At 46.7% G+C, this 23,339-nt stretch overlaps 1 protein-coding gene across 1 annotated transcript in view; it reads left to right on the top strand.

The window, feature by feature from the left end:
• Window positions 1-3: 3 nt before the first annotated feature.
• Window positions 4-23,339, top strand: part of BRF1 (BRF1, RNA polymerase III transcription initiation factor subunit) — a 249,905-nt gene continuing 226,569 nt past the window's right edge. The window contains exon 1 of the mRNA XM_019550818.1: window positions 4-190. Coding sequence (XP_019406363.1) covers window positions 4-190 — 187 coding nt within the window. The remainder of the gene's footprint in view (window positions 191-23,339) is intronic.

Raw genomic sequence — 23,339 nt, 5'->3', positions numbered from 1 at the left:
AGAATGCCGGGCGGGCGGGTGTGCGCTGCGTGCGGCAGCGCCGACATTGAGGTGGACGCGGCGCGGGGCGACGCCGTGTGCACCGGCTGCGGCTCCGTGCTCGAGGACAACATCATCGTCTCCGAGGTCCAGTTCGTGGAGACCGGCGGTGGCGGCGCCTCGGCCGTGGGGCAGTTCGTGTCCGTCGATGGTGAGCGCGGGGCTGGGGCGCGCGCGTGGCCGGAGCTTGCCTGGGCACTCGCTTGAATAGTGTGAGCGCGTGTGTGCACACATACCTGCACACGTGTGTGTTTGGTGTGAGCACATGTGCGCGCGTGTGTGTGCATGCCCCCACGAGCATTGATTACATGCTTTGCACGGATCTGGTGCAGTGAATGTACCGTGTGGCAGGGGCTCGGCTGCAGCAGGGGCCCCTCCACGCTCCTGCCAAGGAGGCATCCCTCAGACACGGCTGTAGGGCACCGGGCACAACTTCTTGCTAGCGAGTTGCTCAGTTATGGTCAAGCTTAGGGTCAGAAGGGACCTTAATAGATCCCTCAGTAGATCCTGACCTTAGAACGCTTAGTAGATCCCAGCCCCCTGCCCTCAGCAGGAAAGAGCACTGGGGTTAGATGACCGCAGCCAGGTGCTTGTTCAGTCTCTTCTTCAAGACCTCCAAAGTTGTCAGCCTGAAGGATGCCGTGCTCGGCTTTCATCGTATGTCCAGGGGTTGTTGGTCCCTCTGTTCTGCAAAGCTCCTCTCTTTCCACCCCCACCCTGGAGTACGGGTGACACTGGGTAAGTCTGCAGAGGAAACTGGGGAGGAACTTGTCCAGGAGGAGGGAGGACGGCAGGCAGCATGTCTGCATTTCCTCTAAGAAGCGCTGAGAGCCATGGCAGGGCTTTGGCCTGTGCTAGCGAACAGGACATGTGCAGGATACCTGCAGAGTTTGCACTCTAGGGGCACTTCCTGATGAGCATGCATATGCGGTTTGAAGCACCTCAGCCCGCACGTGCACTCATTCACTCTGCCACTAATTTACAGTGTGGCGGTTCTTTTTGACACCAGGCGATCCCGGTATCAAAAAAAAAAAAAAGCTCCTAAAAAGTAGCATGGTGCACATGGCAACAGCATGCACTGCCAGAAAGGGAGCCTGGCTGACCAAGTGTCTGGGTCCGTGCTGCTGCTGCCCCAGGTAAGGCTGCTGGGGTCAGCACAGGTGTTGGCCCCAGCCTCCTGTATTTCACCCAAGTCAATTTGCCATGTGCAGGGGCATGCCCAGGAGCAAGCAGCAGCAGCAGAAATATGTATCGCTGATGTTTGTCCTGCGGGAAACGCATGCGCATGCTCATCGGGATGTGCCCTGGTTGCTGGAACTTGCTGCTGTATCTTTAATGCTGTGTATACCAGTGCTGCTTGACTTCATCTAGCCCAGGTATGCTAGCACATGCTGTGGCGACACTTTTATCGTGCCGCTTGTGTCTGATCTGTTCCCATGTATGAACCCATTGTGCTGATTGACTCTGTAGAATCTTTGGACCAGTTCAGCTGGACCTGCACTAAGCTGTGATCTATCCTTACCTCTCAAACAGTACAGTTACCTTCATTTAATTGGAGCTAACTTCATCTCTCAGTGCACAGCCTAGTGTTGAGAAGGCACCCAAAAGCTCTTTCTGATCATATTGGGATGTAGGAGAGTACAAGGCAATTTTTCGTATTTAAGAAGCCCCTGAGTATCGTGGTATAGTACATTTGTGAAATGGCATGATTCTGGATATTCTAAAACGTACTTTTTTTTCCCCCCAGAAATGTTAGGTCTGAATTTGTAGAACTGTTGCAAAGTGGAGTGAATTTCAGTCTTCTAATGTAATTGGACTTTCAGCGGTCTTGTGTATCTGAAACAATTATATTAGCTCTAGAGGTGTAGTTACATAATTGGCCCCAGCCAATTGTGCAGCTGCAGGGATCCCAAGCCTCAGGACAGCTAGTATAGCAAGACTGCTGCAGAGCTGCACGTCCTAAAGACCCCATAACCATGGACTAAATAGAAACGAATTTTCTCAGTTTCACTGTTGTCCACCACTGAAAAGCAGAGGTGAGTTCAGTGGTTGGTGTCGCTCTCTTTTCCTTGTGAAACTGAGAAAATCTCAAGGGATTTTGTTCATCAGGCATGGGGAGAATAATCGTTTTGGAAACACCTTGTTTTTTAAATGAGAATTTCACAGTGCTTTTCTGTTTTTCAAGAAAATTCGAAAAATTGGTTCTGTCTGAAAATGAGAGACAGCCAAATTTTTGAAGTGTTGAAGCTTTTCAACATCTCATGGGACGCTTAGGTCTGCCTGGCTATGGAAAATATGTTGGGGAGCAGAGTGCTGATTTTAAAAAAAATATGTATTTATTTATTAAGCTTGTAACTTGTCTTGGATGTATTTAGAGCTATGAGTAGATGTCTCTTATTTACAGGTGTATGAATCTAAATGAGATAATGAATGGAAGAGAAGGGAGAGGGGGGCATTGCAAGAAAGCTAACAGCTCCCCTGGGGGTGAAGGTTTTGCATAAGGAAGCTACATTTTACAGATTTGGGATCTTATCTTCATTTATGTGCTGAAAGTACAGGGGGCCCTGTGATTCTGTATAGCAGCATAGCTTGTGAACTGGCTGCATCACTCTTGGTCCTTGAGGTTGCCCTGATTTCTAGAGTACCACCCATGATGTATTCCTTTCTTCTTTATCAGCAGGGGTGAGCCTAGTTGTCACAGGAACATTGCCATAGTCAATATTTGAGCTCAGTCAGTTTTTTCAGTAGGAAGCTGACATATTTTGCACTGATAATGCTGGTATTGCCAGTGTTAGTGCTTCTTCAAGTAGTTATGAAAGTCCATACCTCACTGTTGCTTTGATGGTTTTGGCAAGTTGACCATGGAGAGAGGCTGAGTCTCAGGATGGTGAGGCTTACTGTATAGGTTTGGTGGAAAGCCGAGGCTTTTCTGCTGGTCAGTGTTTTCCATTAGAGCTGGAGTATGGAGATGGCTCCTGTGCAGGGGAGATTATGCAACTTCCCAGTTTTTTAGAGAAGCTGTCCAGGCTCCAACTACTCTTCAGTTAAATTGTCCTAGGAATTTGAGGGTCACAACTGAACGGTACTTGGTCAAGACTTTTTGGACATCACAGTTGATGTGTTCTTGCACCCATTAGGGGACCTGGTGTGACAGATTCCTCTGTCTATTGATCCTGCCCCGAAGTGATCAAGAAAAGCTACATCCTGCCTTAAGGATGCCACTGACTGACTATTCTCCTTATTAAAAGTTGGTGGAGAAGGAAAGTTTGTGGTTTGAAGCCCCAGGAATCCTGAGCAGTACTGAAGAGATCCATTTGGATTAAGAGCTTGACATGCCTGCATGTGGACCACTTCCTAATATGAATGAGAAGGTAGTTCAAACATGCATGGTGAAATGGTGAAAGAGATGGGGCATACACATTTGATCTGCAAGGGATTCATTTGAGTGGTGGCTGGATCTGGGAGTGGCAGTTCAGTTCTTCCAAGAAAACACAGTGGATGGTGGATATTTTCACTGCTCACCTGACAAGATACTACTGAATGCTTGCATGTGTAAGTGGTGCCTTTTCTGTTCACTTTAGAAAGAGGTCCCTATATACCTTTCTACCACTTCCTGTGGTAGAAAGGTCCTGGTAAAGGTCAGGGGAAAGAAAGGTTCATTGATGATCATAACTGCGTGTTGGTTGAATAAATTGTGTACAACAGAATTAGGAAGCATACTGAAGGTGAATTTGATCAGGCCTCAGATCATCCCTTAGAACCAAAGTGTCTTCCTCCATCTCACTCAGGGCATCTCCTGTTTGTAACTGCTTGATTTTGAAGTGGAAGGTTTGGGCAGGTGGGTTATTTCCTGACAGTGTGGAAGACAGAAAGATCTACTGCTGCAATAGCACTGGGTTGCCTTGTGGTGCCTTGGGGTGTTGCACATTTTATTTGCATAAAAACTATTTGCGTCCCTTTTTCCCCACATAACCAAGTCCAGTTTAAAGAATAAGTTTGTCCTTTCATTCTGGGCATTCATTTCAGGCTTTCATCAACTAGGAAAAAGTAGATTGCTTTCTAATTTGAGTTAGAAGTTTGTTGAGTTGTGTGGCTTGATATCAAATCCCACATAACATTTTCTATCATGAATATAATACATGTCTGTCTTTTTTTTTTTTTTAGTTGTCTCGGTTCTTAACAGGCTTCCATTAGCCATAATGTTGGAGGACTGTCCAAAAATAAAATACTGCAAAGCAGGGCTTCAGAAATCAACTATATTTCTTCCCTTCACTGAAAGGTAGTTGGAACTTTTTTGGTGTTTATGCAGTGCAACCTTCCTATATACACCCATCTTTACAGTTGTTGCTGTTGGAGGATGAACTAAAGTGAATTGTCCACTTTGTTTGAAGATAGTGACCACTTTTGTGAAAGGTATTTCATGGACTTGTGATGATGTTGGCAGAGAATGTAAGTATGAAGTTAAAGGAAAAAGATAGCTGAGCACTGCATATATCCTATAAGAGCTCCAACTCTTTTTGTTGCAGGAGACAGAGTCTTGGTGGCTTCTTGTTTTTACTGGTCCCCTTCCTGTAACCCATCTCCGTTCTTAGTGGCTTCCTACGGTCTTATGAATATTGGAGGAGACTTTGTTCCTTATATATACAACTCTTTTTTTGTTAAGAGATTGAGATGTTAAAAGTCTGAAGCTTCACTCTGATTACTCATCAACAAAGAAGAAAAGTCTTTCAGCTGAGATGCAGACTAGTAAGTCAAAGGGCCAGCACAGCAGGGCCTGAAAATGTAAGTGAGAAAACAAGGCACAAGAATGACAGCAGCCCAAGGCATATAGAGCATGTGTATTGTCTAGGATCCTAGGAGGGCATTTTTAAATATTCTCTGTTTAGGGAAAGGATAACTCCCCAGAAAAATCTGTTTCCAACACTTGCATGATAGGAGCTACAGTGTGACTTCCATTTTTGCAGAATACTGTCAGGGACTAAACCATATGGAAGGAGGCTGAAAATTTTACCACTCACCTGAGTGGTCCCTGGATGCTTTGTAGTCTGCTGTGGTAGGGGAAAGAAAGGTAAACTGTTGTCTTCAGTATTTCAGAAAAAGGTTAGTATAGTTTGGTATCAGACTTGTAGTGAAAACTTACAATGAGAATTTGTTACCTCAAGCTTTATCGAAATTTTCAACTAATTTGTGCTGATGCTGAAAGATATTTTTTTTATTGGATGTTGTTCCTGTACTTGCACCCCAAGACATGTAGCCCTTTCCCTCTTTCTGTAAAAGTTTCATCTGTGCTTAAAAATGGATTTGTTTGAGGTGAAGAGGAAAATTACTGAGCAGGGCCATTCTCTTCTGCATAATCCAAAGTTTGATCTTTAAAGAAACATTTTCAGCCCTTACAGTTACCAACAACAGTAGCCTTATGAATGCAAACTAAGGCTAAAGTAGTTTACTGCTGGGCTTAAGTCTGTAGAGCTTTCCCAAAGCAGAGTGAAGGCCAAGTTATTAGTTTCCACTGTTCTTTTCTGTTCCCCTGAACAATACTGAAAATGCCAGGAAGGCAGGCAGTTCCAGTCTGTTGTGATGTGGGATATATCGATTCGTAGATGCCAGGGTCAGAAGGGACCTCAACAGATTGTCGAGTCTGACCCCCTGCCTAGGCAGGAAAGGGTGCTGGGGTCAGATGACCCCAGCCAGATGTCTATCCAGCCTTCTCTTAAAGACCCCCAAGGTAGGGGAGAGCACCACCTCCCTTGGGAGCCCATTCCAAAGTTTGGCCACCCTTACTGTGAAGAAGTTTTTCCTGATATCCAGCCTAAATCTGCTGTCTGTCAGTTTGTGACCATTGTTCCTTGTTACCGCAAGAGGCGCCCTGGTGAACAGAGCATCTCTGATCCCTTGCTGCACCCCCCCCAATGAATTTGTAGGCGGCCACAAGATCCCCTCTCAGCCTTCTCTTGTGGAGGCTGAAAAGGTCCAAGTCTCTCAGTCTCTCCTCACAGGGTTTGTCCTGTAAGCCCCTAACTAGATGAGTGGCCTCCTCTGGACCCTCTTGAGTCTATCCACATCCCTCTTGAAGTGCGGCGCCCAGAACTGGACACAGTACTCCAACTGTGGTCTGACCAATGCCACATAGAGGGGAAGTATCACCTCCTTGGATCTATTTGTCTTGCATCTGCTGATATGTATAAGTGATGACGGATGACCACTGGAGAGGAGCTCTTGGAAAAGTTAGGGGAGAGTAAAGGCACTAAATACACATCACAGCTTTCAGAAGGCTGAGAGGAACGTGAACAGGAAAGATGCTTGCCTCCCTGCAACCTGGGGAGGGGAGGGGAAAAGTGGGGGAAGGTGCTGGGGAGGGGAGGGGAAAAGGGGGGAAGCATTGCCCTCTTCCGTGCCTAGCACACTAGCAAAATGGGAGGGAGCTTTCACTGCCCAAAGATTGGCAGGTGAAACTGGCTACCTGATCTGGTCTGGTCTGATTCAAAAGGTGGAATTTGCCTGTACCATCCTGGATGCTGTACCTTGATGAGAATCCCACTTTGTTTTCCTTCCTGTAGCTTGTGAAGGCAGAAATGGGTTTCTCCCATGGGTGTTGGCCCAAGACAGCATCTTGCAGCAAAATAAAATATTCTGTTCGTGTGGCTAGTGAATTCAGTTGCTGGCTATAGAGGGACTGAAAACTGTCCAAGTGCTAATTGCCGGTATAAAGATGACTCTCAGAAGGAGATGGATATAGGATACGTTTGAGAAGATGACAGTAGCATAAAGAAATGTAGGGGAAGAAGTAAAGAGAGAAATATGGCAAGGATTAGAGAATTATAGAGAGAAAAGGACATGGGTATAAAGAACATGGGCATTTAAAAACATTTGAAAGAAGTCCCTTGCACCTGAATAAATATAAATGGAACCAAGGTGGGTTTGATTTAAATTGAATTGATTTAAATCAGCATGATTTAAATCACTAGTCAGGAAGCCTTGATTTAATCATTGTTTTCTACAAAAGAGTGCATTCTTTTTGTTTGATATCCTTTTATTCATTTAATTTCTTGAAACTTTGCACTTTTAGAGAAGGGTAAGTGCTTGACTGTGTGTACACAAACTGCAGAGAGACAATAGGGCTGACAGGTGGGTAATGAGGTCTGTTCTCTCTCATCTCCATATATTGCTGTTAACAAGGATGTTATCTCTGGAGACGACAAACTCTCCCTGGCTGAGTACAGACAGTCAGAAAGCCTGAGGCTGAATTGATGCTGTCTTTGCAGGTTAGTCCAAACTGCACAGATTAAATTGAGACACAAGTGAACAGACATTTACCTTTGATTCAGGAAATGTAGCCTCATGCCTGCAGTGGCTCAGGCCAGAAGCCGGGGGTCACTAGAGCACGACTCTCTGGCAAGTAGCTAGCATGAGCTGTGTGCTTACTTCCTCTTCCTGCTGCCCCTGAGGTCTCTGGGAACTGCAGTCTGCAATCACCACAACAGGACTCTGCAGGGTTGCTCATCACTTCCTCTTCCTGCTTCTAGGTGCCTTGGATTTGTATTCTACAGTCACAGCCAGCAGTAAGTTTGAGCGTGGGAAGGTTGTTTAACCCCTCTCCCTGGCCCAGATCCTAGCTGGGGTTTGCCAGGGGGTGGGGTGGAGGGAGGACAGTCTTCCCCCCTTTCTCCCCCCTGCCCTGCAGACTGGGCTGCATCTCTAGCTGGGCTTGCCCCCTTAGCCCTTTGTCAGCCAGCCTTCACTGCTCCAGCTATGCAGCAGAGGGGCAGGGCCAGCCCTGTTCTTTGGAGCAGACAGGGCAGCCTATCCCAGCCTAGGGCTGCAAAGCATGCTGGGGGACTGTGATTTAACTTAAACTAGGAAGGGATCTGATACAGAAGTTTCATAAACCAGTTTGACCCAGATCAGTTAAGGCTGATACTACATTCAACCAAGTTAATTTTGAACTGTTTTCAGCCATTTTTAAATTGGTTTATGTGCACTGAGCTGCTGTTCTGTTACAGGTTTAAACTGGTTTCTGATCACTTAAACTGGTTTATGTGTAATGTCTGTTTCTAGCCCCTATGCCTGAAGAAGGGCGTTTGTGCCTGAACACTTGCAAAGAACAATATTTCCAACTATTTAGTTGGTCTAATAAAAGCTATCGTATCTACCCAAAAAACCTTGTCTGCCTATGATCTCTGGAGACACAAATCCACAGGGAAGGTTAGCTGTGAAATAAGCAGGGGTAAATGATGGATAAGCAGTTGTGGACCAAGCAGCAGCAGCACCAGCAGGGATGTAGTGAGGACAGCAGATGGTTTCTTTCCTGAAAAGCCAACTATATCTTTTGACAGTGCTGTGGCATGGCGAGTACAGGTTGCTAAGCCCTGGGGGGTTTGGGGCACAGTGCAGCCCAGCTACAGGCAGCTGGTGTCAGCTGCACCCGGGGCTGGGGTGAGTGCTGTGCCCCACGCTGCCAAGGACTCCGCTTGTTCACACTCACCCCAGCCCGTGCTGGAGTGGCCCTGGGAGCAGGTGACACTAGCTGCCTGCTCCAGGGCACGGTGCAGCCCAGCGGCTGCAGGCAGCTGTTGTTGGCTGCTCCTGGGGCCGGGATGAGTGCCTCCCACACTGCCATGGGAACCTATACCTATTTGTTGCATCATAAAGTGGATTTGCTTTAAGCGAATTTGATTTATGCGCCATTCTGTGGGAACGCGTGCATAGCATAAATCGAGGGAAACCTGTACGTTATTTGAGGAACTAGTTAAATTATAGTGTGTGTGTATATAGTTTAGTCAGCTCCACAACTGATCGCACAAATACTACCAAATAAATTTACGGTACCGATACATCTATAGTAGAGGTGCAGCAATACGTTGGTCCCATATCAGATCTGCACTGATACGAGAAAAATTGAAGAGTATTGGCTATTTTTCACTCATGTGGCCGATAATGTGGTCAATAAATGCCATGTGCATGCATGTGGCCAGGAGTGCAGCCCGGCAGTGTAGGAAGCAGCTGGGTCTGGCTGGTAAGTCTGTTGTGAGAGAGGGTGGAGGGAGGCAAGGGGCTGGGAGGTGGGGGGAGCAGATCGAGGCCTCCGCAGTGAGGGTAGGTGAAGGAGCCGCGGCTCATCTGGGGGTAGGGGGGGTGGCTTCCGCTGCTGCACGTACCCTGGGAGGTCACAGGGGGCATGTGTCCCCAGATCTGTGCGTGGGGTGGGGCAGACTGCTGCTGTGGGCTGGAGTTGGGGTGGTGTCAGGCTCTTCCTGGCAGGGGGCCTGGGCCAGGCTGTGCTTGGGGCAAGCAGTGGTGGTGCTGGGAGTGGGAACTACAGCAAATTTTGGGGTGCTTCTAGCCCCCCCAAACCCCTCCTCCCAGCACAGCTGCCACCTGACCCAGCCTTCTTTGGGAAGAGCCAGGTGCTGCCTCAGCCTGCAGCTGCAGCCCGCCCCATCCATGTGCAGATCTGGGGCACATGCCCCCCGTGCCCTCTTGGAGTGTGTGTAGCAGTGGGAACCACCACCTTGTCTCTGCTCGCCCCCCCTGGATGACCTGCAGCTTCATCCCGTGCCCTGTCCCGGCTGTGTAGCGCTTGACCCTGTCCATGTCCCAGCACCAGCCCAACTCCCTCCCTCCACTGCAGGGACCTCAATCTACCTCCCCCCACCACACCACTTCTCTCCTCCCACCCCTTCCCCCACAACAGACTTACCAGCTGGTTGCCACTCTCCATGCTGCAGGACTGTTCCCGGATCGGTGTCGGCCGATATGGCTTGTTGAAAATCAGCCATCGGTATCGGCCCAAAATATCTCTGTTGGTGTACCCCTAATCTATAGCTTTATAGGTTGAGAATCCACAAAAGCTTTGTTTTGGTTGTAGCTGTGTTGGTGTAAGGACATAGGCAGACAAGGTTCTTTGGGTGAATCTGATATCTTTTGTTAGACCAACTCAGTAGTTGGAAAGTTCTTCTTAGCAAGCTTTTAGTTTTAAATATCCTAGCTTGGGGATTTGTAATACTACTTCAAAAACCTGTGCTACTATAATGTGATAGTAAAATTTATACTAACTAAAATAAATACACAAATGCAGGTATAGAATCACAAGTTTGGAAGAGACATTAAGGGTCATTGAATTTAACCCCTCCACAAATACAGGGCACATTATTTCTGAAGCTTCACTGTCAAGTTGTTTTCCCTCTTTTGTATGGCAGCCTTTTGAAGATTTGAAAACGACTGTCATGTGCCCACTTAATTCAGTTTTCTCCAAACTAAGAATACATGATTCCCTTAGCTTTTCCTTGTATAGCTTGCATTTCAGCCCTTTATTATTTTGGTTGCTCACCTTGGTATTATCTGCGGTTTCTCTACATCAGTGATTCTCTACCAAGGTGCCAGGTCTAAACTAAACAGATAAGCCAGGTTCAGACTTGTCTCTGTCTGGATGTTCCCAAACTCCTACTGACCAGTCCCTGTATAAGGAGGTTAATATTATAACATTTAAGTAGTTTTTAAAATTGGGTGCCACTCAATTCTCAAAACTTATGCAAGAGTGCCTCGGGTCCAGTGCAGTGTGGGGTGCCTCAAGTCTAAAAGAGGTTGAGAATCACTGTTCTGGTTCTTTCCTCAGCGGTGGAGCCTAGAGCTGGGAACATAACTAAATCTGAGTCTTAACCAGTACTGAATAGATGGATACTGTCAGCTTCTGTCTTGCATATGATACTTTAATAATGCAGTCCAAAAATTGCATTTCCTTTCTGGCATCTGCATCATATTCTTGCTTATGATCATTTCTGATTCACTCCTTCCTTCTGCCCCCCAGAAGCTTCACCACGCTGCCAGCCAGTTATCTCCCCTTCTGTTTTTGGGTATTTGGTTCTTTTTCCCTGGGTGTATTCAAACCTTGTACCTTAACACTTGGCTTTTCTGATGTTTCACCCTGTTGTCTAGTGCCCAGGTCTCAGATTTATCAAAATATTTTTGGATTTTAATACTATTCTCAAATGCTTGCAGCACCACTTAGTTGCGAGTCATGTATAAGCTTGATCAGGAAGCCTTCTGTTCCTCCATTCAAGTCGGCAGGAACAGTGAAGAACAACGCTGGGCCCAGATCAGGCCTTAGTGGAATCCCACTTGAACCCTCTTGCTATTCTAATATTGATCCATTTATGGTTACTTGGTGCTTATTACACACTTAACAGCAATCCTCTGTGGCTGATACCTCTTCTGTTTACTTATGAAAACGGTGCATGGGACTGTATCAAAAGGCTTGTGAAAGCCCAAGTCTGATATCCACCGCACTCCCCTCCATCCATCAAATCAGTCGCTCTGCCAAAGCAGGAAGTAAGTTTGGCTGTCACCGTTTATTCTTACCCCCATATACGGTGGCTGCTTGTGATCACCTCTTCCTCCCGCAGCTGTTAACAAATGGATTGTTTCATAATTTGAGTAACTTCCCAGGTCTTGCAGTCAGGGTCATTGCTCCACAAATCCTTGTCCCCTCTCTTTGACGATGAGCAGTTTGGTTAGCCCTTTCCCCCACCCTCTGAAATGAATATGAAATGCACGTATTTTAAAATGCCGTTGCATTAGAATTTATCTGGATTTCACTATCATTCTTATAGAGAAAATATTGAAATTTAAAGCTCCAGTCCTGCAAGTATGTATCTTTCCTCACATGAATTGTCCACTTGGTTTCAGTGGAACTATCATAAGGGCATACATAGAACAGTGGTTTTCAAACCTTTTCAGAGTGAAGGCACTCCTTGGAAAATGTCAGCGCTTAGTTTTCACTTGTTTTTTGACTGTGAAAATATAGTTGAACAATTTGTTTTTCTGAGCTCTTTGCAGCAGACCACAACAGATCAGCATGTTTGTGACACTGTGGATCCCTATTTCAAATCTCGGGGTTCTTGGGCAACGTGCAGGTGTTTGTATACCTAACAGTGCTAATGTTGCCTGGCATCCTAATCACTTAAATCCTAGAAATGTGGGGCTGAAAGACCTCAAGGGCATGTCCAAATGAGTGCACGTGTGTGTTTCCTTGGGGACGAATAGCAGTGGCACGTAATTGTGCCACTGCTTCTTGTCTCCAGGGAATGCCCCTGCACACACCCTCTGGAGTGTGGCAAATTGCCCTCGGGGAGGGAGGCTAGTGCCAGGACCCGGGCTGGCCCCAGCACCCTTATGTAGGGTCCTGGGGGTCTCCTGGGGCTCCAGCAGCAGTGATGTGAGTGCACGGATCCTGGCCACCAGTGTGACTCTGACTGACTAGGCTCCTGTTTTGGGTGACATACACTGCTGCCATGTATGCTGCTCCGCTTTTTTCTGGCGCAGGTTTTTTGGACACTGGGATCTGCTAGTGTCAAAAAAACCCACTGTGCCACAAATTAGCAGCACAGGGAGCGCCTGCATGTACAGTGTTTGTGGTGCTGCAAACAGGTCTGTGGTGCCTCAGACCGCATGTGCGCTCTTGTGGGTATGCACCCAAGAGATCATTTTGGTCGCCTTCTCAGCACTGAGGCAGGATCAAGTGTACCAAGACCATCTCTGACAGTCTTCTGACATCTTAAAAATACATCTACCCTGCCTTCTACTTGTAGCTAGCCATGTTACTCTGAAATCATCTCTCTGATCTTAAAAACATTCAGTGAAATAGGTTTTGCTGCCTCTTTGGGTCTCCTATTCCAGGCTTCACCACCCTCATGTTTGGAAAGCTTAATTTACTTTTCCATCTAAATCTCCTTTGTTGCAAACTAAGGTGTTTTCTTTTTGTTCTCTATGTCTACTGGGACAACCTTTTACACATTGAAAGGCAGTTATTTTGCCCTCCCCAGTCTTTTCTCTTTTAGATGAGACCCAGTTCTTCAAATTTTCTTAGGCTCTTTTCATTTTTGTTGCTCCCCTTTTGAAGGCTCTACAATTTATCTTCATCATCTTTCTTGAAGTGTGGTACCCACAACTGAGCACAGTATTTCTTTTCAGATCTTACCAGCAGTGAGTAGAATGTCTTACTACAACACAGAATAGGACTTATTTTGCAACAGCATCACACAGATACATCTTAGTTTGTGATCCCTTTTAACCCAAATGCAAAAATACAAAATGGGAAATACTTAGCTAAGCAGCAGTAGGCTTCCTAGGGTAAGTGCAGCAACTTTGCACTTGTCTTTATTGAATTTAATGTGGTTGATTGCAAACATTTTCTTTCCAGTTTGTCACGATCATTTGAAATTCATCTTGTTCTACAAAGTGCTTGCGATCCCTCCCAGTTTAGTGTCATTTTATAAAAGGAGTATTTATTTCATCATCCAAGTCATTAATAAGAATGTAGGCCCAAGAATGCATTTGAAATACCCTTCCAGTTTTGACAGTAAGCCACTGATAACTGTGCTGGGAGCGCGGTTTTTCAACCAGATGTGTCCCCGTGTTATGGGATATTTCTGTACCTTGCTTACGAGTGTTATATCGGATAGTGTTAGAAGCCTTACCGTAGTCACATTATATTTTATATTTAGGCTTGGCAGTATTTGATTTTTATTGATAAACATTGATCTAACCTGTTGCTCACAGACGGAAGGCAAAATATTTCCGTCATATATCATCAACATATATAGAAAGGAGATGTGGGGGGAAAAAAAAAAAAAAAAATCTGGGATGAGGGTAAGGCAGTCTGGGACGGGGCAGGGTGGGACACAGACACACCCAGCTGGGGACAGTGCTGGGAGAGGGGGGGTCAGAGGGGCAGGGCTGTTGGCAGCCGGGAGCCTGGTGCTGCCACCCGCTTGCTCTGCCCAGGTCCCAACTGGGGATTGGGAGCCAAACTCCTGGTGAGGTCAGGCGTGGTGGGAGTTTGGCTCCTGCTGTGATAATCATGCACAGGTCAGGCAGGAGATCCGGGAATGTGGGGAGAGGCAGCGGCTGCCCACCCTGAGGCAGGAAGGAGCTCCCTGCTCCCCGTGGCCCCTTAGGGGACGAGCCCTGCCTGGTGGGCACCAGGAGAGGGGCAGCTTGGTCCCTTGACAGCCATGCCCTCTTGCTCCTAGAGGCAATGTGGGAGCAGTAGCTGGGCCTCGGAAAGGGGGTGGGGGGGCTGCGTGCCCTGCCCCAGTTGCACTGTCTCTCCATATGTTCCCAGAGTTGCTACCTGGCGTGCCTCGTGCTAGGCAGGTGGGGGGTGCCCCTGGGGCCCAGCTGCTGTCCCTGTGCTGCCCAGAGCAGTTGGAGGCCGTGGCCATCAAGGGGCTAGGCCACCTCTCCACTGCTGCCTGCCATAAGGGGCTTGCCCCCTAAGGGACCTCAAGGAGCGGGGAGCTGCTTCCTACCCTGGGCTGGGTGGCCGCTGCCTGTCCCCAGAGCTGCAGAGTGCTGCTGCCCTCCTCTTCTGCTCCCTGCCCGCCCAGGTCTTTCCTGATGAATGAAGAGAGTGATTTAAAGCAGGTATGCTTTATTGGTTTATGGATATTCACTTTTATATATTTTAATGTGATTTTTATAAAGCTTTTAATAGTATCCTGTCACTACTAAATTGTTGGCTCCCCACACCCTTAATTTCCTGCAATCCTGAAAATTTAGATTGATAAAAATCAATAGAAATCAAAAGAAATGCTTAAAAATAAACATGGATTTTTAGCCATTGAAATGATTTAAAAAAAAAAAAAAAGAATTCTGCCAACCCTACCGATATTCTGCTGCCCTCCTTATCTGCAGAGCCAGTTTCCCTGTCAAAGAATGAAGTTCAATCGGTTTGATGTTTGTTTATGCTAAGTGTTTGCAATGTCGGGGCCTGAATTCTGTTTTTATTAACAATATAGTGGCATGAATCCTTTTACTTTCAACCAAAATTGAATGTTAAGCAGCGTCAAGTTATTTAGTCTTTCAGTACAGCAGCAAAGCTGTGAACTCATTTACATGCACAGTGCTCAAAAGCAGAAACCTAAAGTTAGGCGCCTGACCTCCTGTTTAGGCTTCTTCATTCTTGGGTGTAAAAGTCCCATTAAGTTCAGCTGCAGAACTTAATGAAGGGATATAGCTTAGTCAGAGCATTTCAACTTCCTTGATACTGTGAAAGTTCAATAAATTAGACGGTATAGCTCAAGTATAGCTTGAGTGACTTGTTTATATATTTTTTTTATTTTGCGTTTGTGGTGTTTTTACATAAATTGAGCTTTGAGCTCATTGTGTTTTGGGACAGATAAGTGCTGTAAGTGTGAGACTTTAAAAAAATGTGTGTGAAAAGCTGAAGTTTTACTTACTAGGAAACTAATTCATTTACATGTGGCTAACTCTTCCCTTTATAAGTAGCAAACAGGAAGAAACTGATACAATTGAGGCTGTATACTTCTTTAATTAATCTGGGTCAAGTTAAAAAGATGCTTAAATGATGAGTTAATTTTATTTTTTTATCTTAAAAAACCAAACAAACACATGGTCACTGTCGAGATCAAGATGTGCTTTGCAGGCTGGATCTAGCCAACAGAGTTGTGCCATCCAGTCCAGAGGCCTCGCGGTTCCAGAAATATAGTGGTGGGGCAGTGGCAGCTGTGTTAATTGTTGTGGCTCTGGGAACTTCTACAATTAACACAGCTTCTGCTCTTCCTGTGAGGAGCCCTGCAGGTGAGATGACATGGCCCCGTATTCCCGGTGCAGCCCGTGGACTGGCCCCATGGGGATGGATGAATTGAGCAACACTTGTCTAGATCAGCAGTTCTCAATCTTCTTCTGATTTGAAGCACCTCTCAGAAAATGCCAGGTCTTAGGTTTCTCTTGGTTTGGTTTTGTTTTGTTTCGTTTTTTGTCTGGAGAAAAATAATAGAGCAGTTTTTCTATTGCAAAGAACTGAGAAGGAATACAGGTCAGAATTCCCATTTGAAATCTCCGGATTTATCATGTGAATCATGTTAGCATTGTCAGGTAGGCAAACGTTGCAGGGTGCCTGTGGCACCCTTGAAAAGATCTCGGGGTACCCCAGGTTGTTGTGGCACAGGGGTGGGCAATTATTTTGGGCGGAGGGCCGCTTACTGCGTTTTGGCAAGCCATCGAGGGCTGCATGACAGGCAGCCGGGGCAGATGAATATTAATTTTCTGAATTTTTTTATGGGCTCCACGGGCCGGGTAGGATGGCCTGGTGGGTCACATCTGACCCGTAGGCTGCATTTTGCCCACCTCTGTGTAGCATCTTGGTTGAAAGCGTCTGAGCTTGATAATTCAGGTAATTGACTACACAGGATGAGTTCTGTATTGAAATCAAATTCTTAATGTTTGTCCATGACACTCCAGCAAAAATGAGAATAAAGACTTTAAATGCGAGTTTTTGTGTTGAGTTTTCGTATGAGCCAAAATAAGTTTTCTGAATGAACTTTAGTTCTGATCTGTGACATGACTCATAGTGCAAACTGGGCACAGGGGAAGTGTCATCAAAACTGCTCTTGCTTCTTATCCGGCTCCTAAGGTGAAAGGCTAATACACAGTGGAATTACCTAGTGCAGGGGTGGCTAACCTGTGGCGTGGGCTCTGCAGGGGGCACTGGCAGCCCGCGTGTGTGGCGCACAGTGGGTCTTGCAGGGGAAGGGGATTGGGGTGGCAGCTGGGGAAGGTACAGGGCTAATTTGTGGCATGCCTGGTTACAAGTTTTAACTTGGAAGCTAGTTTAGGTCCCAAACAGAGAGCGAGCTGTAGTGCAGGATAGTATGGCATTTGCAGATTTTTATGGGGGAGGCTGAACAAGTTATATCCATATTTGCCTGGCTCTAGGTTTCCACTTTCACAAGTACCAAATTAAGTTCATAATTATAACAGGGAAGAAAGGGGAGAGTGCAGACTTTGGGATTTTTTTTTTTTTTTTTTTGGCGATGTGGAGCTGTTGCTCTGGGACATTGTAAAACCTGCATTTGTATGAAGCTTATATGAGTAATAACTCTTCTCTTCTGCCTATCTCCTGAATTCCTGAAGGTGGCAATCTTGTATTAGCCTTAAGTGAGTGTTTGTTTTCTGGGGCACTGCATGTCTTCCTGTCTGTGCTATCTTTCTGACAAGCAACACATGATTGAAATACTGCAGAGTATACTGTTGGCAGCTATGAAAATGCTGAATCCTGCACATTGTGCTAGACCCACATTGATTTTTGTAGCTCTGTGTAGTGTTCAGAGCAAAGCACTGTGGAAGCACAGTGATATATTTTATCCCTCTGGTGTGACAGTTTTGAAAAAGCTGCTGACTTTTTGTGGGGGGCTGGAGATGAATTTGAGGAGCTAGAATGAACTGAAAAAATGTCTGAATTTATTCAGCATAGCATTTCAGCAGGGCATGGAGCATGCATATCTGTTCAGTTATCTGTAAAATTGTCTGATGGGAGAATATTAAGGAATCTTTCAGTATTAGTTTAATTAAAGATTTCTGTATAGTCAAAGCTATTAAATCTTTTGCTGCCGCAACTGTGAATTTGCAGTGGGGCATTGACCTATGCTTTTTTTGGGTTTCACGGTCTAACTTAAAAGGAAAGCTCATTAAGTTTTATTATATTAAATCTTGGCGTCTACTTAGTACAAATGCTGGGGGATGACGCACCTGATTTAATGCAGTCTGCCGTCTTTTCTGGCTTTATTATGGCTTTGTAAAGGAACAAATATTAAATCGAACCTTTTTCTTCTCTCTAGCTTGTATTAGAGAGGGTTTTCCTTCAGAGTTGCACAATACTGCCATACTTCAGTTACAATGGTCTGTCAAGAAACAAATACTTCCTATGAAAAGTTGCAAGGCAATTTCTGTTTATAATCACCTCTCTGTACTTGCTCATCTGTTCGGAGGGGAAATATGACATTTTTGTCCAAAACTGCTTTCCCAAATGTCCCAACTTTGGGACCTGAGCTATAAATAGTTTTCGGTGGAGCGTGCTTATTCCAGGCGTGGGCTGAAGCGTGGCTCATCTGTGGCTATGGAGGTGAAGAGAGGGGCACAGCTGTGTGTGTCCCCGGAGCCCCCCTCCTTAGTCTGCTGTGCTGGGGCTCTTGCAATAGTCCCAGGAGGCAGGGGTTGCTTGCTCCGTCACTCTCTTGGCAGCCTGACACTGAAAGGACAGCGAGGAGATGTGGGTGGCAAGACTGCTTCACGGACAGGCTTAGGAAGGCAAAGCCAGGTGCCTTGGGGCACTCTGTGCTGGCCAGGCAGCATTTGCAAATTGTGAACTGTGACTCGTGAGTGGTCCCAGGAAAAGATTCTGCCTGCCTACGGCATGGTCCGGCTCGTGGTCTGGGGTGGTGCATCTGCTCCTCCCTTGGTCGTGGCTGTGACTTAATGCCACCCTAACTTTGAGAGGAAAGGCAGGGTTTGACTGAACACTCCTGAGAGTGCTCAGCAGTCCTCCGGGCACTCTGTAGAGAGCTCAGTAAAGCTGCATATGGTGGGTACACAACAGAGATGTGCTGCGTGTAGCTGAGGAAGTTCTTGCCGACTGACTGATGGGTCTTAACACAGGTGCAGCCTTTTTGTGTAGTCCCTTAGTCCTGTGGGACTAGGGTAAATCACCAGACCTGCTGCCTCTGCTTGCAAGCCCCAGATAGCTCCAGGTTCTGTGTTGGTAAACCTGGGAAACTGAAATGTAAGAATAGATACTACCCCCCCCCCAAAAAAAAATTTAAAAAATAAAATAAAAAGCTTATCGGATATTTAAGTTGCAAAGGTAAAGACGGCTAAGACATGCAAGTATTGTAAATCAGAATGGTAATTTGTTCTTGTGGAGTAATTACTCCTTGTTTTTCTTAAATGACTAACTTTAAGATGACTGTTTGGTCTTTTAAATGGGTAGGTACCATACATGTTGAGAATTTGCAGTTTAGGTTGAATTGACTGGTTTTTCTGGAGTATTTTGCTATACAGTTGAAGTTGCATTACTAGCTGTTCTTTTCAGTCTATAAAGGTGGTTAGGGAAACTTTATGCAGCTTAGTTGATTGTAAAATTAGAGTTTATAGTCAAATTGGAGCCTCACAACTGACTAGTTTTCTAGCTGTTTGCCGAACCATATTTTCAGGTGCGCATGTACGGTTCCTATTTAACTCACTAGGAGCTGGACAAGTGAATGTGATGGTAGAAATTGTCTATTAGCATCTGCTTCTGACTCTCTTTGGAAGAACTGGCCATTATGTAGTATCTTGACATACAATCCAGCTAGTGAGTCTTTTAAGGAAGAAAACCATGGCATTTTTGTTCAGTTTTATTTATCTCTTTGTCATGTACCTGAATATCAATTTCCAACCAAGCTCTTGGAATAACCTGCCTGAAGCTTTGTTGGTTTGTTTGGCTAATGGCATGTAGTTTTAGCACCTGTTTAATATTGTTTTCTTGCACAATTCTTAGCAATAAGGATTGAAAAGGTAGTAAAAATATCAAAGGTAAAGACGCATATCTGTTTTTCCAATTTATAGTCCCATGATCTTTCTGCATGTTAGAGAGTAGGGGAGAAAGCAAAAGTTACAGAGCTTCTGCCTCTGAATTTTCCATTGTAATTCAGGCTATAGAGTGGTTACTGAAAGCTTATACCATCTGCTCCCTCCCGGAGCAGATTCCTAGCAGACTATTATCCATGCCAGGGGCTGATAATATTCGTTAGACCTTGCCCCTTGTTTGACGTATTTAGACTAAGCTTCTGAGGAGGCACTGTCTCCTACTGCACATTTGCAGAGTTCTTGGCAAATCTTGCTTGAGACAGATGATCTGAATTAAGGTGTGGGTAGATATTCATATACAAACCCAATTTTAATTGTACCAAGATTAGGAATGGTTAGAACTGTAGCTGTTCTGGAGTAGTAGGTGCTATTTCAATGGCTCAGTGAGCTGGTGGGGGACCTGTGTGCATTAGCAAATGGCTATGCCAAGATGGAAATGGACAGATGCAACCTAACACAGTAGATCACTAAATGATAGAGTTTATCCCTGTTTTTTTGGGGGGTAGGGCAATTTTCCACTGGACTGAATGAAATCGTAGTACTTGGGGTCAGAAGGGACCTAAACAGATTATCAGGTCTCACCCCCTGCCCCGGGCAGGACTGGGTGTCGGGATCATATCGCCCCAGGCAAATATCTGCCCAGCCTTCTCTTGAAGACCTCCAAGGTTGGAAAGAGTACTGCCTCCCTTGGGAGCCCCTTCCAGAGCCTGGCAGCCCTAACTGTAAAACAATGTCTCCTGATGTCCAGCCTGAACCTCCTCTCTAACAGTTTGTGGCCGTTATTCCTAGTGACCCCCCAGTGGTGCCCAGGGGAACAGAGCCTTCCCCAATTTCTGCTGGTCCTCCCTGGTGAGTTTGTAAATGTCCACCAGATCCCCTCTCAGCCTTCTCTTGTGGGGGCTGAACAGGTTCAGGCCCTTTAGCCTCTCCTTGTAGGGCCTGCCCCACTAACCCCTGATCATGCGGGTGGCCCTCCTCTGGACCCTGTCAATGCTGTCCATCTCCCTCCTGAAGCGTGGCACCCAGAACTGGATGCAGTACTCCAGCTGCGGCCTGATTGACGCCCCATAGAGGGGGAGGATCACCTCCTTGGACCTGCTTGTGATGCATCTGTAGATGCACAACAAGGTGCAGTTAGCCTTACTGACTGCTTCCTCACATTGGCGGCTCATGTTCATCCTGGAGTCAACAATGACTCCAAGATCCCTTTCTGCCACTGTATTGTTGAGAAGGGAGTTCCCCAGCCTATAGGTGTGTTTGCAGGTTCCTTCTTGCTAGGTGCAGCACCTTGCATTTGTCTGTGTTGAATCCCATCCTATTCTCATCCGCCCACCCCTGTACCCTCTTTAGATATAGCTGGATTTTGTCCCTCCAGCATGCCCACCTCGCTCCGCAACTTGGTGTCATCAGGGAAGTTGGACAGCATGCTTTCCACACCCAGGACCGAGCCCTGGAGGACTCTACTGCCCACATCCCTCGAGGTCGAAAATGACCCATCCACCACCACTCTCTGGGTGCAAACATCGAGCCAATTTGCCACCCATCTGGCTCTGTAGGCATCAGTGCCACAGTCACCAAATTTTTTTTTTAAGAGAAAATCCTGTCAAAGGCCTTCTTAAAGTCCAGGAAGACGACATCCATCCCAATACCCTTGTCCAGGGACTTTGTGACCTGATCATAAAAAGAAACCAGGTTAGTCAGGCAGGATCTGCCCTCAATGAACCAGTGTTGGTTGCCCCTGAGCATTACCTCCTCTGCTGGGCCCTTACAGATGTGCTCCTTGATAATTTTCTCAAAGGTCTTCCCAGGGACCGAGGTAAGGCTGACTGGCCTATAATTGCCAGGGTCCTCCTGTCTCCCATTTTTAAATGGGGATCACATTGGCCCTCTTCCAATCCTCTGGTACCTGGCCAGTGCCCCATGAGTGCTCAGAGTCATGCCAGGGGCCCCGCTATGACCCATCCAGTTCCCTCGGCACCCTTGGGTGAAAAGCATCTGAACCTACTGATTTAAACATGTCCAGCCCCTCCAAAAGTTCCCTAACTAGGTTGTCCTTGACCCTAGGCATGGTGGTGCCTCCCCTGGATCCATCCACGGTTCTAGTGGGAGAGATGTCCTGGTCCCTGTTGAGGAATATGGAGGCAAAGAATTAATTAAAGAGGTCAGCTTTTTCATTTGCTGCAATCACCAGATTGTCAAGCCTATCCTGTAGGGGCCCCACATTATCCGGTGCCTTCCTATGTATTTGAAAAAGGACTTTTTATTATCCTTAATTCTGGTTGCTAGCCCTAGCTCCATCTCTGCCTTGGCCTTCCTAACCATGTCCCAGCAACGGAAGTGTAATCCTCCTTGGTGATAGTCCCTTGCTTCTACTGTTTGTGAGCCTCCTTTTTTGCCCTGGCGTATCGCTGGATGACTTTGCCGAGCCACGGGGGCTTCTTAGTGCTCCTGCCCCCCTTGGTGTGTGTTGGGATTGACTCCCTTTGAGCTCGGAGGATCATCTCCTTGAGGAACATCCACCCGTCTTGGACTTGCATCTCATTGAAGCTCTGAGACCCCAATGTCTCTCCTAACTTCCTTGGCTTACAGAAGTTGGTCCTCCTGAAGTCGAGGACCTCTACCTTGCTGCTTGCTTATGCCACCCTGTGCTGGATAGTAAATTCCAGCAGGCGATGATCGCTGTCGCCCAGGTGGCCGAGTACCCGCAGCCCCCTTGCCAGCTTATCGCCTGTGGCAGGGATCAAGTCCAGCAAGGCATTTCCCCTGGTGGGACTATGCACCTCCTGGGTTAGGTGGAGGTCCTGTATCCCGGCTAGGAACCTCTGTGAGTGATCAGACCTGGCTGACTGCTCCTCCCAGCAGATGTCTGGGTGGTTTAGGTCACCCAAGACGACCACATCCCTTGACTTTACAGCCTCCGTGAGCTGACCTGAGAATTCGTCCCCCTGGTGAGGCTGCCTGTAGTAGACACCCACTATCAAGTCCCTTTCCCCATGTCCCCCTTGCATTCTTACCCAGAGTGCCTCATTTTGCCGCTCCTCTGACCCCATCCTGACCATTGAGGAGGTGTATTGCTCTTTGATGTATAGCACCCCCCCCCCCCACCTTTTCCCTTATCTGTCTTGCCTGTACAGCCACTGCCCAGTCATGGGTAAATCCCACCAGGTTTCCATGAGCCCCGCTAGGTCTGGGTTTTTGATACCTAGCAGGAGGGTGAGTTCCTCCTGCTTATTCCCCATGCTTTGAGCATTTGTATTGAGGCATTTGAGGCCTTCTGTAGGTGCCTGGGCCACCCCCTTGTTCCTAAGTCTGCCCTGGCCCCTGTCACTTACCTGGGTACTTACCTGTGTGTGTCACCTAGCTTGACAGCAAAGTGTCCTCGTGTTCCTCTGCATCTCCATCCCCCAGCAAACCTAGTTTAAAGCTCGCTGTAGGAGATCAGCCAACCTGGAAGAAAAAACACGCTTACTATTTGGGGAGAGGTGAAGCCCATCCCACCCGAGCATGTCGTCTGTGCCGAAATAGTTTCATAGTTTAATAGTTTCTAGGGTTGGAAGGGACCTGAGTAGATTACCTAATCTGACCCCCTGCTATGGCAGGAAAGATTACTGGGGTCAAATGACCCCAGCAAGGTGTTCATCCAGCCTCCTCTTAAAGACCCCCAGGTAGGGGTCAGCATCACCTCTCTTGGAAGTTGGTTCCAAACCGTAGCCGCCCTGACTGTGAAGTAGCGCCTCCTGATATCTAGCCTAAATCTACCCTCTACCAGCTTATGACCATTATTCCTGGTCACTCCTAGCAGTGCTCGGGCGAACAGGGACTCCCCCAGTGCCTGCTGATCCCGACTAGTGACTAGTTTGTAACAGGCCACTAGATCC

The sequence above is a fragment of the Crocodylus porosus genome, unplaced genomic scaffold (assembly GCF_001723895.1).
Source record: "Crocodylus porosus isolate Cpor-Errol unplaced genomic scaffold, CroPor_comp1, whole genome shotgun sequence".
In the NCBI taxonomy this organism is placed as follows: Eukaryota; Metazoa; Chordata; order Crocodylia; family Crocodylidae; genus Crocodylus; species Crocodylus porosus.
Note: the sequence above shows the minus strand (reverse complement) of the source record. Positions and strands in the feature narration are given on the sequence as shown.